Source organism: Lynx rufus, unplaced genomic scaffold (genome assembly GCF_022079265.1).
Source record: "Lynx rufus isolate CCGP_SWC_20201006 ecotype Redwood Valley unplaced genomic scaffold, mLynRuf1.p SCAF_23, whole genome shotgun sequence".
In the NCBI taxonomy this organism is placed as follows: Eukaryota; Metazoa; Chordata; class Mammalia; order Carnivora; family Felidae; genus Lynx; species Lynx rufus.
This window is the reverse complement of record NW_025814838.1, coordinates 21,880,561-21,894,969: the sequence shown is the minus strand read 5'-3', so window position 1 is coordinate 21,894,969 and position 14,409 is coordinate 21,880,561. Positions and strand designations below refer to the sequence as shown.

Sequence of the window (14,409 nt, the reverse complement as noted above, 5' to 3'; positions counted from 1 at the left end):
GGCAGGACACAGCTACGAAGGGCCACCTGCCACGGTCCAGCGTCTGCCCTTCCCTTGTGAAAACAGGACCTCACACTGTGATTTTCAAATAGCAAACGGAAGAATAAACCTTTAAAGTCAGATCTTTACTTTTTCCTTCAAATCACCTGAATGACCTGTATTAAAAAAAACGTTTCAAATGAGACAACACAGGACCACCTTGTAATAAACGAGCACCGGGAAGACGGAGAGGCGCCCTTCGAAGAGCCCCAGTGAACACGGGGGTCCCCTGGGCAGAAGGGGGGCTGCTCGTGCAGAGGCGGTCCCCGCAGGAATGATTTCGGGGAGCGCCACGCCCTCCCTGTGTGTCATGCACAGTTCTGCCTCGTTCCGCTATGCTTCCCAGTTTCCCGCTCGTTTTCCCTTCCCGGGGGCCCGCCTTATGCCGCGGGACCTGCCGCACACACGTCGTCACACATACGTGCAGACAACTTTGGGGGATACGGGGGTAACAGTGTCAATGCAGAGTCTAGAAACCAACGTCCCGAATCGTAGTCTCCCTTTCCCCCAGGCTTTCAATGTGCATTTTCACCCAAACCACGTGACGGGGACTTTTCTGTCCCTTTACGGGCTCAAATCCTTTGGTGTCTGCTTTCTGACGTCGGGGTCGCCCCATCTCCAGGGAGGCCTCTCACAACCCTGCACAGGGGCTCTGGCTCGGGGGCGTCTCCAGTGGTCCTTCCTCCCTCTACCCGGCTGGGCTGCGTGCGCGGTCCCAGGCAGGGAGGGGCCCGGGGGATAGTCGCTGACTCGACGGAGGTACGGGGCTGGCACAATTGCACACGCGGCAGCCTGTCCTTTGCAGCCTACAGACCCTCGCAAAGGCTGTGCTCACACATCTGCGCCAAGGGGTGTAGGGGTGGCCAGACTTCCGAGGTCCTCTTCTGTCAGTCAGTGTTATGTGTCTCTGACGCTAAGGCTCACCTCGTAGGCCTGCTCTTGGGCTTTTCTGTCCCCCTCCGCCACCAGCCGCAACTGTTCTCCTACCCAGGCCCGGCTCTCCTGGCAACTGCGCTTTGGTCATGAGGCTCTGGTCCAGCAAGGTGTTTCTAGGCTGCTGACTGCTTGAGCGATCTCACTCAGAACAGACGCTCTAAAGCAGGGGTTCTCACCTGAGGACAACTGTGCCCCCGGCCCCGGGGGAACATGTGGCATTTCTTTTTTTAAATTTTTTTTTTTTTTTCAACGTTTATTTATTTTTGGGACAGAGAGAGACAGAGCATGAACGGGGGAGGGGCAGAGAGAGAGGGAGACACAGAATCGGAAACAGGCTCCAGGCTCCGAGCCATCAGCCCAGAGCCTGACGCGGGGCTCGAACTCCCGGACTGCGAGATCGTGACCTGGCTGAAGTCGGACGCTTAACCGACTGCGCCACCCAGGCGCCCCACATGTGGCATTTCTGAAGGCCATTTCTGATGGCCACCACTCAGGGGGGCAGGGGTAGTGTTACTGGCATTTAGTGGGTAGCAACCAGAGATGCTCCTAAATTCCTACAGAGCATAGGACAGCCCCCATAACAAAGAGTCATCGGGGCCCTGAATGTCAATGGTGCCTCAGCTGAGAAACCCTGAGCTAAAGAAAAGCATTACAACAGTTTGGGAGTTTATCAGCATTTCAATAGGTTTTACAAGAGCGAGGTTAAGTTATAGGATAATTGTGCATTTTGGTAACAACAGTCTTTACCTGTTACCACTGAGTTGGGAAGCCCCTGGAGTGGCTTCCTCCTGGCCTGCTCCCCCCCCCCCCCCCCCCCCCCCCCCCCCCCGGCAAGGGATCTCTCTCTCCTGCTCCCTGCCCCTCAGAGGCCCTGGCTCTCACTGGGGATGCCTCGAGCAGTGTGTTAGCCGCCTGCCCTGCTGGGGAGCACCGGGCAAGTGGGCTGTCAAGGCGCTGCTGCAGGTGGCTTTTTTACTCGGGGTTGCTGTGAACTCAGCAAAGGACAGTTCGGGAATGACACGCTGTGCAAGGGGCTCCCAGCCCTCGAGAACCGGGTCGACAAAGATCATGATGGAAAAGGAGGCTATCTCCAAAAGAGTCAAGACTACCCACGAAGACTTGAACTTCAAGTCGCAACGGGCTGCTCTCTACTGTGGAAGGACACCAGCTGCCCCCTAAACACAGCAGCAAAACGCATAACCAGTCCTCAGGCAGACCAGGCTCTGCCAGTCCCAGCAGAGAGGGCCACGCAACTGCCCCGTGCGGCCCAGGGCTGAGCGTGCTGGTCACAACAGGATGCCAGAGTGGGGTGTCTATGTGTGTGCTGGCGGGGGTCAGATTTCTGAGCTACCTGAAAAGGATCTGCTGACGCATTTTCTCTCAGAGCTTTCTAAATTTTCACGTAGAGCACGAACGGACCGTAAATCTGGTTTTCGGGCAAAGATCAGGCCCAATGATTCCATTTAGCGGTGCTAGAAAGTGAACTTGGCACAGACCCCCGGACAAATGGGCCCCACAGCCACGTACTGAGAGGGGCTGAAGGAAGACCAGGGAGCGGGAACAAGCACCTCACGCACAGATGGGGGAACAAAAAACCTTTCCACAACTTACTCTTCGCACTGAACTTGTTTTCTTTCCGAGTTCTGCCGGTTTTCTTCAGGCAGTTGTCGCACACGAAGCTGTAAAAGAACGGGTGTGATCAGATTGCATAAAATAGTCTCGCCACCAAGACATGCGGCTTAAGTGCTTTGCTGGCAGCATCATTCACAAGTGAAGGGGCAGAGTGCTTTGAGCCCACAGCCCCAGCAGGCAGACGCTGAGGACACAAACCGAGAAGGAGCTGCTGTCGGCTTCACTGCAGGCCCCTCCCTCCACTCCGCGCAAAGGCTTTTGCCAAGATCACAGGAAATCACCAGGAAATTACTCACCCCGAAGGCCAAATGATGTCATAGTGCAGAACACAAATCTGATGCATCTTCCGGCCACACTCCTTGCAATCGACAAAACTGGAAGACAAAGAGAGTGTGCTGTAATGCACATGGAAACATACAAGGGAGCCGTCGGCAGAAGCTTGGGTACCGCGTTCACACCTTGTCCTCCGATCACTTCCAGTGTCTGTGGCACTCATGAATGACTCTGCTGATTGCTTCAGCTGTATTTTACTTTATTCTTTCCCTACGCCCAACATGGGGCTTGAACGCACGACTCCAAGATCAAGAGTCACGCACGGCACCGAATGAGCCAGCCAGGCACCTCTGATTCAGCCGTATTTTAAAAATGCACAGGCACAATATTTTCTGTGAGAAAGCTGGGCTCCTCCACTTCCCTGTACAAATGCCTATGCCTTGCTTCTCCCAATCTCCTTTGCAATCAGAAATGAAACTTCACTTTCAAAAATTGCTATGAAAGAGGCGCATTTTACAGGCCAGTATTTCTGATATTACTACGCATTTCCAAGACCAGTGCCTGCACATGTGTAAATGGACTCAAATAACCGAGAACAACACTTGCACGTTAGAAACACTTGCTCTTAAGCCGAGGTACAGGAAGCATCTGCTCCGAGTCAATCACAAAGGTGGGAAGCGCTAAGCTGACCGGCAAGCGACAGCCTTTGTTCGAGTCAGCACTGGACAGCAGGGGCGAGGTGCTACTCACCCAGCCCCCACTGCGGCTCACCTGGCTGTCACCTCAGCCGGGAATCTTAGTTGCCAACACGCGTGGATGCACAAACCTGTTTCCTCAGCCACCCGCTTAACCACCACCACACCTTACGTCCGGAGGAATGCTGAGGACTAGAAGGCACCACACCTCCTCCAACTCTGCTAAGTTCCAGCTCTTCCTATCAGCCTTGATGCTGAGCCCGGTAACCTGACGTACACTCTCGACACTGCCTTGAGTCCTGGGCCCCCGTCTCTCCTCTGCCCCTGCTGAGCAAGCCTTCAGCCACGGATCCAGTCTAACTCTGCCTCTCTGTTCCTATTTGGTCGGGACGGGGAAAGGACACACATGTGCAAAACTGTGTACAACAGCAGCACGAGTGCCTAGTTCATGGCCTGCCAGCACTCTGCAGCATCCTGTGCTGTCGCGACCGCCACCACCACCCCCCGCCTCCCATGGCTGCTCTGTCTGGACCTTGCTCTTTGCCTCTAGTGCTGCCTTGCCCCCAACCAGCTCCTTCTCTGAAACCTCAGCAGTGGGGCTCATACTCTGTGTTAGGAATTTAAAGGGTCGCCAGGCAACAGCTCCCTGTTTCTGTGCCCCCTCCAAAGATACTCCACTCTCAATGTTTTCCCACGTGACAGAAGAGGACTATCAAAAAAAAGAAAGAAAGAAAGAAAAAAGTATGTGCTAGGGGCGGCTGGGTGGCTCAGTCAGTTAAGTGTCCAGCTCGTCCGTTCGGCTCAGGCCATGATCTCACGGTTTGTGGGTTTGAGCCCCGTGTCGGGGTCACCGCTCTCAGAGCGGAGCCTGCTTGGGATCCTCTCTCTGCCCCTCTCCTACCTGTGCTCTCTCTTTCTCTCTCAAAATAAACAACAACAAAACTATGTTCTAGACCTCATTCTATCAATTTTCAATTTCATCCTCTCCCCACAAACCATTATTAACCACGTGGCTGGCTCCCGTTCCCATGTTTCCTGTTCATGCACAAGCATCTCAGCGGCCACCTAGATGGTCCCCTTCCTCACCCGCACAGTGTGGCTTCTCCTACCAAGAGGTGCTCCTTTATTTAGGTCAAGCTTCTACTTCCTGCCTGAGCTGTTGCTCTGAGTCTCTTAACTAGCTTCCTACTGGAAAGCAAAGTCATTTCCTGGCCTGGTGAATCCACCTCACAGATCCAGGATGATCTTTCCACAGCAGAAACCAATGAAGTCCTTCAAAACCTCCAGGGCACACAGAGGAGATCCGTATGTCAAAGAACAGTGTAAGTGGCCCTTCACCCAGTGCGGGGGAGGTTCACATAATGTGAACAACGGACACAGAACATCAGGACAGACGATCCACTGGTGATGAAAAATACGGGGCACAGCCTCCTCACGCACCAGGCACTGTGCTGAGGCTGGAGCTCGAGTAGCTGCCGTGCCCTCCCCTACTGCCTGGGCACTGCTGCTGGGAAAGCCCGGGTGAGCTCCCAACAGGAAAGCCCTTCAAAATGAGCCCCTGGTGCAAAGTCTCCATCTTCCACTGCAGCATTCGACCCCCCCTGCCCCACCCCCGAGCTGGGGCGTTGGGACCAAGGGAAGGAGGACCTATCTCTCGGCTCCCAAACATCCCGTGGTGTTGGAGCCTGTGCTCACCGAAGCAACAGAACACAATGGGCACCTCCACATGCTGGGGTGCTCTGAGCACTTGGCTTTAGGGACCTGGAGACACTGCCACATGGAAGGAACTCTGAAGCCTCTTTGGGGGTTATCGCGAAGCAAACTTTGCAAAAGAAGCATCCTCACTGACCAGTGGAGACAACAAGAGGATCTGACAATGGCCTTTGGAAATACACCAAAGTGGCAAGAACATACGCCAGGCCTCCTGTTACTCGTTTTTAAACAGTCGTTTCTAAAAAGTTTCCTTTCTGAAATTTCCCTTTAAGAGGTGTTAGTGCTACCCCAGCAAATATTCATATCTTTAGTCTCTAAAGAGTCACACTAAACGGCCTCTCAATAACCATGATGACGGAGTTAGCAGAAAGGTTCTGAGAGAACCAAAGCATCCATCTGATGTCACTGCTGTTAAAATTCAGGAACTGGACGGGATGCTGCAGAGACATACCTATTTTGTTTGAGGTAAAAAGAACGCATATCTGAAATAACTTCACACAGAGAATCCCACCCAGGGCAACCCACTCCCAACGTTCCAAAGGGGCCTTCTCCTGCAGGCCCGTCACAAGGAGGGATTTTCCCGATCTGAAGCTTAAAATCCAAAAGTCAGAAAGAAATCGCTTATCTACTCACGGTTCAGGATCTAAGGTATCATTTTTCTTCTTTTCAAACTGATCCTTTGAAATTGTCCTTGTTTAAAAAAAAAAAAAGGGGGAAGAAAGAAAACTGTTAATTAACTAAATGTATTTCTTGAGCATGAACTACAGGGTCTGTGGGATATTATTTTATAACTACTTTTTCAAATAAAAAGTAAATAATGGTCAGCTGAAATCTCAAGTATAAAACTTGTTTCCACAGAAAGTACTATCGTATGTTTTTCTCTATCTGCCTTGGATATTTCCTCCCAACTATCACCAGGACTTATTATGAGATTTAATTAAGACTAGTCAAAACATGATGCCAAAATCGTGTTGAGACCCAAAACTATAAACTGTCAATTCAATGTGTACGGTGAATGACTCCTGGATCTGACTGATAACTGGCATGATCAAGTCTTGTAATGGTAACTGAATTAGATGACACAGGATCAGCATCTACTTGGGGATACTTGACTTATTTTTAAAGAACTGAGTATTTGGTTTCTATACGGTCCTTTTGTTATGATCAGTGTATATGCGAATTATCTCTGATTCACAGAGTTATAGAAGCCAATTATTAATCACGAAATTGGACCAAAGTGTTAGAATTACAAGGGATGTAAAAATAAACTGAACACAGAGAAGGTCTGTCATGTCAGTTTGTATGTCTCACTAGTGGCCACGATTTGTTCTGTGTCTGGATAAAGTAAAGCTGACGTGCAGAGTCCATGGCCACTGCTTGGGCCAGAAGCCTTCCCACCGGTGGTGGACAGTCACACTAGCAGGGCAGGAGTCATGACAGAGTCAGGAGAAAAGAGAGAACCACAAGATGCTGGCAGCCCTCGGCAGACCCGGTGGCCGGCAGGCTTTCGCTATCTCAAGCACGTGCACGAGTTGACCATTCAACTGGTGGGTTCGCCTCTTCTGGCCACATTCTATGTGACCGCTCAGAGGTGAACTCCATCAAGGGATAAGCTTTGGGGAGGAAAAGGTGAACTCAGTGAAGGAATGAATGGACCAACTCAGGCCTGTGCACGCTGGAGCAAGTGCCACACCTCCAGCCACAAGGAGGCAGGTTTACCCTCGGGGGTCTCACTGCCTTCCGTCACAGGCTCTGCAGCTTAGAGGACAGAGAGTTCAGTAGAAGATCGGAAGAATGCTAAAGACGGGGTATGTACACACGATTCGTTTTTCGTCACTGCCAGTTCTGTCAAAAGGGAACTGGTTTCTTAGGTCTAAGTGAAAATTTACAATTTCCCCAAAGGGAGGAGGACCACCACCAGGAAAAAGCAGGAGTTTTAAAGGAAGAGACGCAGTGAGGTCAACAGAGACCAGTCCGCTGCTGCGGAGGCTACGGGTGTCACAGTCTCGTGAGGAGGGAAGAATGTGGAGGTGGCAGCCGTGTCTAGCTGAAGAGCTACATTCTGACGCAGGAACGTGGGCGTGGCAAATATGAAAAAACACACCACCCGGAAGTCAAAATGGCAGAGGTGCTTCCCTTTTAATCGCGGACAAGAGGGACAAAACAATTACGAGTCAACCCCGAGAAAAATGATAGCATAGTACTTACGTCTGGGGTTGTGAAGGGTCGTCACCCAGGGTAACATTCTCCCCCTGGATCTCTGTGAAACACTTCTCACAGAAATGATACCTGTCAGCAAGAAGGCCATACTTGGGTGAACTGGTCCATCATAACACACAGCCACCCAAGCAACGAAGCCACCAATCAGAGCAGGGCAGATCACCACGACGAAGGGGGGGCGTTGTTGGTTGATTGATGGGTCAGTGAGGACAATGGAAGGAACAGGGGCAGGTGGGGAAGGGCAGGATTAGAGAACAGGGGAGGGAACAAATAGCACAGACATGAAGGTAAGACGCAAACACCGAGACAACACAGAGCAGAAAGCCAAGGCAAAGCTTGATTAGCATTCGGTCTCACTGCACACATCACAGGCCATCATCACTAACAACGGCTGGGCTCGGGCCAGCTCCAAGATGCAAACGTTTTCAAGGAGTTGTTAATACTAGAATTGCAAGGAGCCTCAATTTAGGAGTTCGAATTTTGTTATTACTTCAGAGAAAATCAAATATAACTCCAGGGTTTGCGATGGAGAAGTTTTACTTCGAACAAAACAGTCTGACAAAGGCCTTAAAAAAGCAATTATTTTTCAAAACGGAAAATTTATGCTTGACAGCAATGCACAGATTTTATTTCCGGTATTAAGCCAGATCTTTTAAAGGTATGAAAATGTTGGGCACGCAGAACCGGTTTTAATTTTTTTCCTGTTATTTTTCTCATGTTAATCACTTCGTTAAATGAGTTACAATACGAATGAAACCAAATCCATATTCTGGACAAACATTTAACAGAAATGCAGTCGGGGTCAAAGACTTTCCAGCCATTTATCAGTACGAACGTACAGAGAAAAAAAACTGTGATATATTGTATAAACAATACAATATATGTAAATCCATGAACAATCAATCTCAAAGACTTTGAAAATTCAGTTCTAAAGCTTTGGTTTAAACTGTTTGGTACTGGGACCAATCATTCACCAATCTGAGATCCTCAGTGATTGACTGCTCTGACTTGGTGACAATCCAAGTTAAGCAAATTTGGAAAGTTGATCTTTAGAGCACAATCTGCATTTGAGAAATTATCCATCACCCCAATTTCTTGTAAGATAATACAAGCCTGGGCTCAAGCTATCCAAGAAGAACAATTAAAATAAAAACTCTTAAATGTTTGGAAAGGAGACGAATGAGAAATCAACAGAAGTGCAGGCTGACGCTGCATCAAACAAGATGAGCACACAAGAATACTGTAAAAATAAACAAGCCGAATGGAGGTGAATTCACAAGCGAAAAGGATGAGTAGAAGGTAGTGGCAGCAGCACAACAAAATGCGGTTTTAGTGCTCAAAACTACGTCTACAAGATGCCAAGAGGATTAGTGTTAAAGACACTGTGACGAGACTCGGAGTGCCACACCGCACGGACACGCGCAGGGGACGCGGCAGCTCGCAGGGTCACTCACGCACGCGCACGCGCACACACGCCTTCAAGGACGGAGGCGCAGGCCCCCACCCGGCCGTCTGTCTCCATTCCTGCTCACATCAGTCCCCAGCGAGTTCTAATTCTAGTCTTAATTACACACACTAAGCATTCTGTCTGCTGGACTTCACCGACTAAACACACAGAGTCAATTAAAAGCACAAAACTTCAGAGTGCAGCATCTCAAAATGGTCCGATCTTTCCGTCTGTCGATGAAGGCATGACAGACTCACTGTGGGGAGGAACTGGATTAATGAAAGTTTCTTCCCGGGACCAGTTTACTTGTGATGATCCAATCAATGAATTCTGCCAAGAGTAAAAACTCTGACCAAGAACAAACAGATAAATATTGCTGTTTAAAAATATCTACATCTATGTTTTTGTTTTGTTTTGTTTTGTTTTGTTTTCTGAATCAACTATAACAAGATGCTGGCTATTCACTATTTTGGAAATGTTCTTACAGAGCCTTAAATCATGTGGTAAACAGGATTTCCATGTGCAGGAGGGCGTGATCGTCACTGGCAATTAAAGTGCAGAAACCATAAACCAATTCAGGGGCAAACAGAACAATATGCAAAAAAGATATCCCCCTCAACATGAACTATTTCTCTTTTAAAAATAAAACTTGTAGGGGCGCCTGGGTGGCTCAGTCGGTTGAGCGTCTGACTTCGGCTCAGGTCATGATCTCACACTCCATGAGCTCGAGTCCTGTGTCAGGCTCTGTGCTGACAGCTCAGAGCCTGGAGCCTGCTTCAGATTCTGTGTCTCCCTCTCTCTCTGCCCCTCCCCTGCTCATGCTCTGTCTCTCTCTGTCTCAAAAATAAATAAAAACATTTAAAAAAATAAAAATAGGGGCGCCTGGGTGGCGCAGTCTGTTAAGCGTCCTACTTCAGCCAGGTCACGATCTCGCGGTCCGGGAGTTCGAGCCCCGCGTCGGGCTCTGGGCTGATGGCTCGGAGCCTGTTTCTGATTCTGTGTCTCCCTCTCTCTCTGCCCCTCCCCCGTTCATGCTCTGTCTCTCTCTGTCCCAAAAATAAATAAACGTTGAAAAAAAAAATTAAAAAAAAAATAAATAAATAAAAATAAAACTTGGAATTGAGTGTTCCAATTCATTTTATGATCAAGCATACAGCTACCGCCGGCTAGCGAAAAGGTGAACTCGTCTGGAAGTGAAATCGCCACAACAGTTACACGTGAGGCAAAACGGCTTTAAGATCCTGGACAGACTCTTAGCCCTTATTCAAGCAGGACATCAAGCCCAGCGACATCCAGGAAACAAGAACCATCAGCCCATCACTCTCCGGCGGAGGAAACTAGCCCGGAGCAAAGCCCTGATGCCTTAATGGCAGACCCCAGTGATGCTGGAAGCCTACACCCTCCATGGGCAACTAACCCGGATCTCCAAAGCACCTCCGGGATGGAAACCGGGAGGCACAGAAACAGTGTGTGTCCCAAAGCAAGTGGAGACATTGGAGAATCGAACGTGCTGGGTTTGAGAAGGGTCCTGAGAGGCGGCAACAGTCTGGAGAAGGGGCACAGCCACCCACTGGTCAAGTCTGCTGAAACTGCCCTGGCAATCACTGGGGGACACACTGGAATGCCACACTGTCCCCCCCTTTATTACCTAGTCCAAACTTTATTCCCCCTAAAAATACAGAATGGTTCAGAAAGTCACTTTTCAATCTTAAGAGCCTCGGTGACACTCTGCCTTGTGTGAAGAAAGCAACCAGATGAACATGGAACTGCAAAGGAGAAATACTTCACGTAATCCAACAACGATGTGCATGTGGGTACCTAAAATTAGCACAATATGATTGCGTAGTTTCTCTGTAAGGGTAATTTAATGTATGGAGTAAATTTTCAAATGCAGATTGTTTTAAGTACCATAATAGTATACAAAAATAACTGGGATATCTAAAGATAGTATCTGAAAAATTTATACACAAGTTTTCCCAACATGAGTTTCAAATATTCAAAGCATGGAAACAAGTGAAGACGGGTTTACATACTAGTTTATGTTAGTTTCACTTGTTCAAGTGGTCTGTAGGACATCCTATTGCTCGAGGTGCCCAGTTTAGGACAAGGAGTGCCAAAACAATTATTTGTGAGAACACCACGGTGTTCACAAGTAGTCAGAGATGCAAATAAAAACTTAAGCAGTTAAGATGTTCATCGTGGAGTGAGGCCACTGCTTTCTTAGCATTACAGCACGTTAGTCTCTGCAAGCACAGTGTCCTAGGAAGCAGGCCTTGCGAGATTCAGTGAAGGAGCGGGATGCCTACGCTTTAGGCCAGAACTTTATTTCTGTCTCTACTCGTAAGAAAAACACTTTTGTTCAGTAAAGATGAAATTCTACACAAAAATAAAACTGGACATTTCAGATCTTCCCAAACAACCCCATGGCTGTGCTCCCCGAGTAACCTCCTGCCAGAGAGAAGTGTGCCTTGATCCTATCAGTTCTACTGAAATTAATTGCTCTCAAATGAGCAAATCAGTAAAGGCAGGGTCCCAAAGGACATAGGAACAGTGAAACAACAATGAAAAGGCCCCCAAATTTTAGAAATGGAAGCAAGCAACCTGCTGTCTGTTCTTCCTTCTAGACCCAAACCACGTTGGGCACTCAGCAGCGGGGGCATTTTTCAGGAAACAGGTAACTGAAATCTGTTCTCTTAAAATTTCCCAACTTTATTTTGCTTGGCACATAAGTTTCCAAAGTGAATTCCTGTTCACTGTTTCACGGAGACTGACAACCGAGGTTGTTAGGGAAGGTGTTATTGTGCTTGTATTATGAACAAGGAGGTAAAACTTCATACGTTATGGGACATGCTAAAGGTCAGGGGGCTAGAACTGTAGCTGAAAGGGCCAGAACTCCCACAAGAGCACTTGTCAGTACAGGAGAGATTCCATCAAGAAGGAACTATGGTATTATTTCAAACTGTCTCCCACCGATAGAAAGGGAAGCTAGGACAGAAACTAAATTCCTGATGTTAACGTATTTTTAACGTTAAGGATGGGGTACAGGCCACACTCCAGCACCTCACTCTAACTGAACGGTGCCCGAACAAGCAGGCTGGGCAAGGCTTAGCAATCTTTCTTTTGAGACATGTTTATGTCAATAGTTTTTGCTTTTGTTTTAAAGTAGAATTTTGAAGGGATTTACTAATTATAAATATGATTAGATATTTTTAAAAATTGGAAGTATTTTAAAATCATCAGAACACAGATCATTTCAAAACTAAATATTATTGAGGCCTGCACATGTACCTCTGAACAAATAACAAAAAGCCCTCTACTTCGAAATATAGGAACATATGCAATTACTAGAAGCAGACAAGATCAAATCATCAAAACATCAAACCCTAATACTGACATTTAATACTTGAGCCTACAGACGAGGAACAGGCACAGAGCTGAACCTTGGTCACAGAAATTTGGTCGCCTATTCCTCAAATGGAGGCAAGGTAACTGAATGTGACCAAGATTTACAACCTGTGCCCCCAGGGAGGATGCCCTTGTGCTATGGCAACACGTGGCCGCCTGAAACAGGAGACACAGACAAGTTCAATTTTCAAAATGGCCCCAAAACTATGGAGGCTGTATTTGTGTGTGGCAAATTAACAACAAAAAAATACTATTTTCATTCTCTTTTACTTAAGACAGAAAACCCATTTAGCCATCCCCACATTTTAAGAGAATGGCAAATATTTCCCCAGGATAACTACCACTCACAAAACCCTGAAATGGCCATCCTATGATGGGGAGAACTCAACAAGAATGCAAGATCTCATTCAGTGTTGTGTTATTAATTTTAAAAAAAGTTTAAGTCTAAAGCTTTTATTCATTTTTATTTACTTTTCCTTTTATTATTTTTCTAATGAAATATCATCAATGTAAGTCTTCCCATCAGACTGTCCGGCCCAAATTATGTAGGCAAATATTTACACGTGAAATAATAAAATACGATGTTTCCACTTAAGACCTTCAAAAAGGTATGTGAACCCTTATTAGAGTTGCTCTGGACTCCAGACTCTTCGGTGGTTACATTTTGAAAAGACCACAGCTTAAGAACTAACCTTCCTGACTCAAGTAGTGCAGCAAGCAGGAGCTTCAATTGCTACCGTGTAAGAGCATGCTTTCAAATTAAGAGATCATGGGCCTGAGTGACTAAGCAGCACGCAGAGTGGCCCATTTCATTAGAACTCCAGAAAAGACATAACCCAGGCTATACTCAGACGGACCTGCTCGCCCTGAGACCTTCGTCCTGTGCCTATAAGCCAGGACGCTGGCTCGGTGCTCACCTGTTCTGATAGCTGTAGTAGGCAGCGTCGCGAGGAATTGTACACAGCTGCTTCCCGTAGCAGCACAAAGTCTGTGGGGAAAACTCATACTGCAAAAACAAAGGAGAAAATACTAAAAACGTATCCCAGTGACTGTCCTACAATGCTCTAGTTCACTAAGAAGAGCCGTCAGATTCAGCTAGTAAGATATTCCTATTGGTACGTGCTATAGTTTTCTAACAATTTGCATAGCTGTTTAATAAAGACATTTTTGGGTTCCATGTGACAGAATCAACGTCAAAAGACGTTTGTTACACATTGATAAAGGTACAGAGGAGCAGCCAGAAAGGCATAACCCAAGGTCCTCCCCAATAAGCAACTCTAGCTTTGATCACCCATTACATGGCTTCAGGCAATCGACTTGTTTTACAAATGCCCAGACTCCAGCCAGGTCTTTCCCAGAACACAGGTGGGATACAATGTGGAGTCTATCATGTTATCATAATACCTGCTCTGGCTAATTTAACTGGCAAAGTTCACTTTCCAAAAAAAGTCTAAACTGTACCTTGCGCCCACAACAATATCCAAGGGACTGCATGACGGGGTCAATTTCCTGCTCAAAGACCTCAGCAAGTTTGCTGCAGAACTTATAGACCCGGGACGTCTTCCGGTTATAGAGCCAGGCGTTGTTGAACATGAGCCAGACGTCATCCACATACTGCCAGGGTTCTTGGTACTGCCCCGTGTCCAGCTTCCGCTTGATGGTGGAAAGGTCCATAGGGTTCTTGACAATGTCAAAATAATCCTTAAAGACAAAAAAGTCTCAGTCTAGTGGATCCCCCCAATACTAAATGCCAGCCTTGCAGAGCAGCTTTATCTTAAACAAAACAGAAACAGGAAGTACCAGAACAACTTCCATTTCTAATAGCAACAAATGGGAAATGAGAAGAAAATAACCTCTGACCTTCCTCTGGTTGAATTATCTAAAACTGTAATTAGTTTTGTCAGGTGTGACCAAATTATTTCAAAGGCAAAGAGAAACATAATATTAATAAGTCATTTAATAAAAAACTGGGTAAAAGATGTTAACAGAAACCTCCTTGGTTTCTACAATTTATTTTTAAAAAAGGTTTACTTATTTTTGAGACAGTAT

General features: G+C 47.3%; 1 protein-coding gene across 4 annotated transcripts in view; it reads right to left on the bottom strand.

Annotated features, from left to right (window-relative positions):
- Positions 1-14,409, bottom strand: part of CREBBP (CREB binding protein) — a 126,453-nt gene that overhangs the window by 12,352 nt on the left and 99,692 nt on the right. For all 4 annotated transcript variants that reach the window (XM_047087207.1, XM_047087209.1, XM_047087208.1 and 1 more), the window contains 6 exons: positions 13,822-14,061; positions 13,278-13,366; positions 7,497-7,577; positions 5,922-5,978; positions 2,904-2,981; positions 2,587-2,654 (listed from right to left, as the gene is read on the bottom strand). In XM_047087207.1, the coding sequence (XP_046943163.1) occupies positions 2,587-2,654; positions 2,904-2,981; positions 5,922-5,978; positions 7,497-7,577; positions 13,278-13,366; positions 13,822-14,061 (613 nt within the window). The remainder of the gene's footprint in view (positions 1-2,586; positions 2,655-2,903; positions 2,982-5,921; positions 5,979-7,496; positions 7,578-13,277; positions 13,367-13,821; positions 14,062-14,409) is intronic.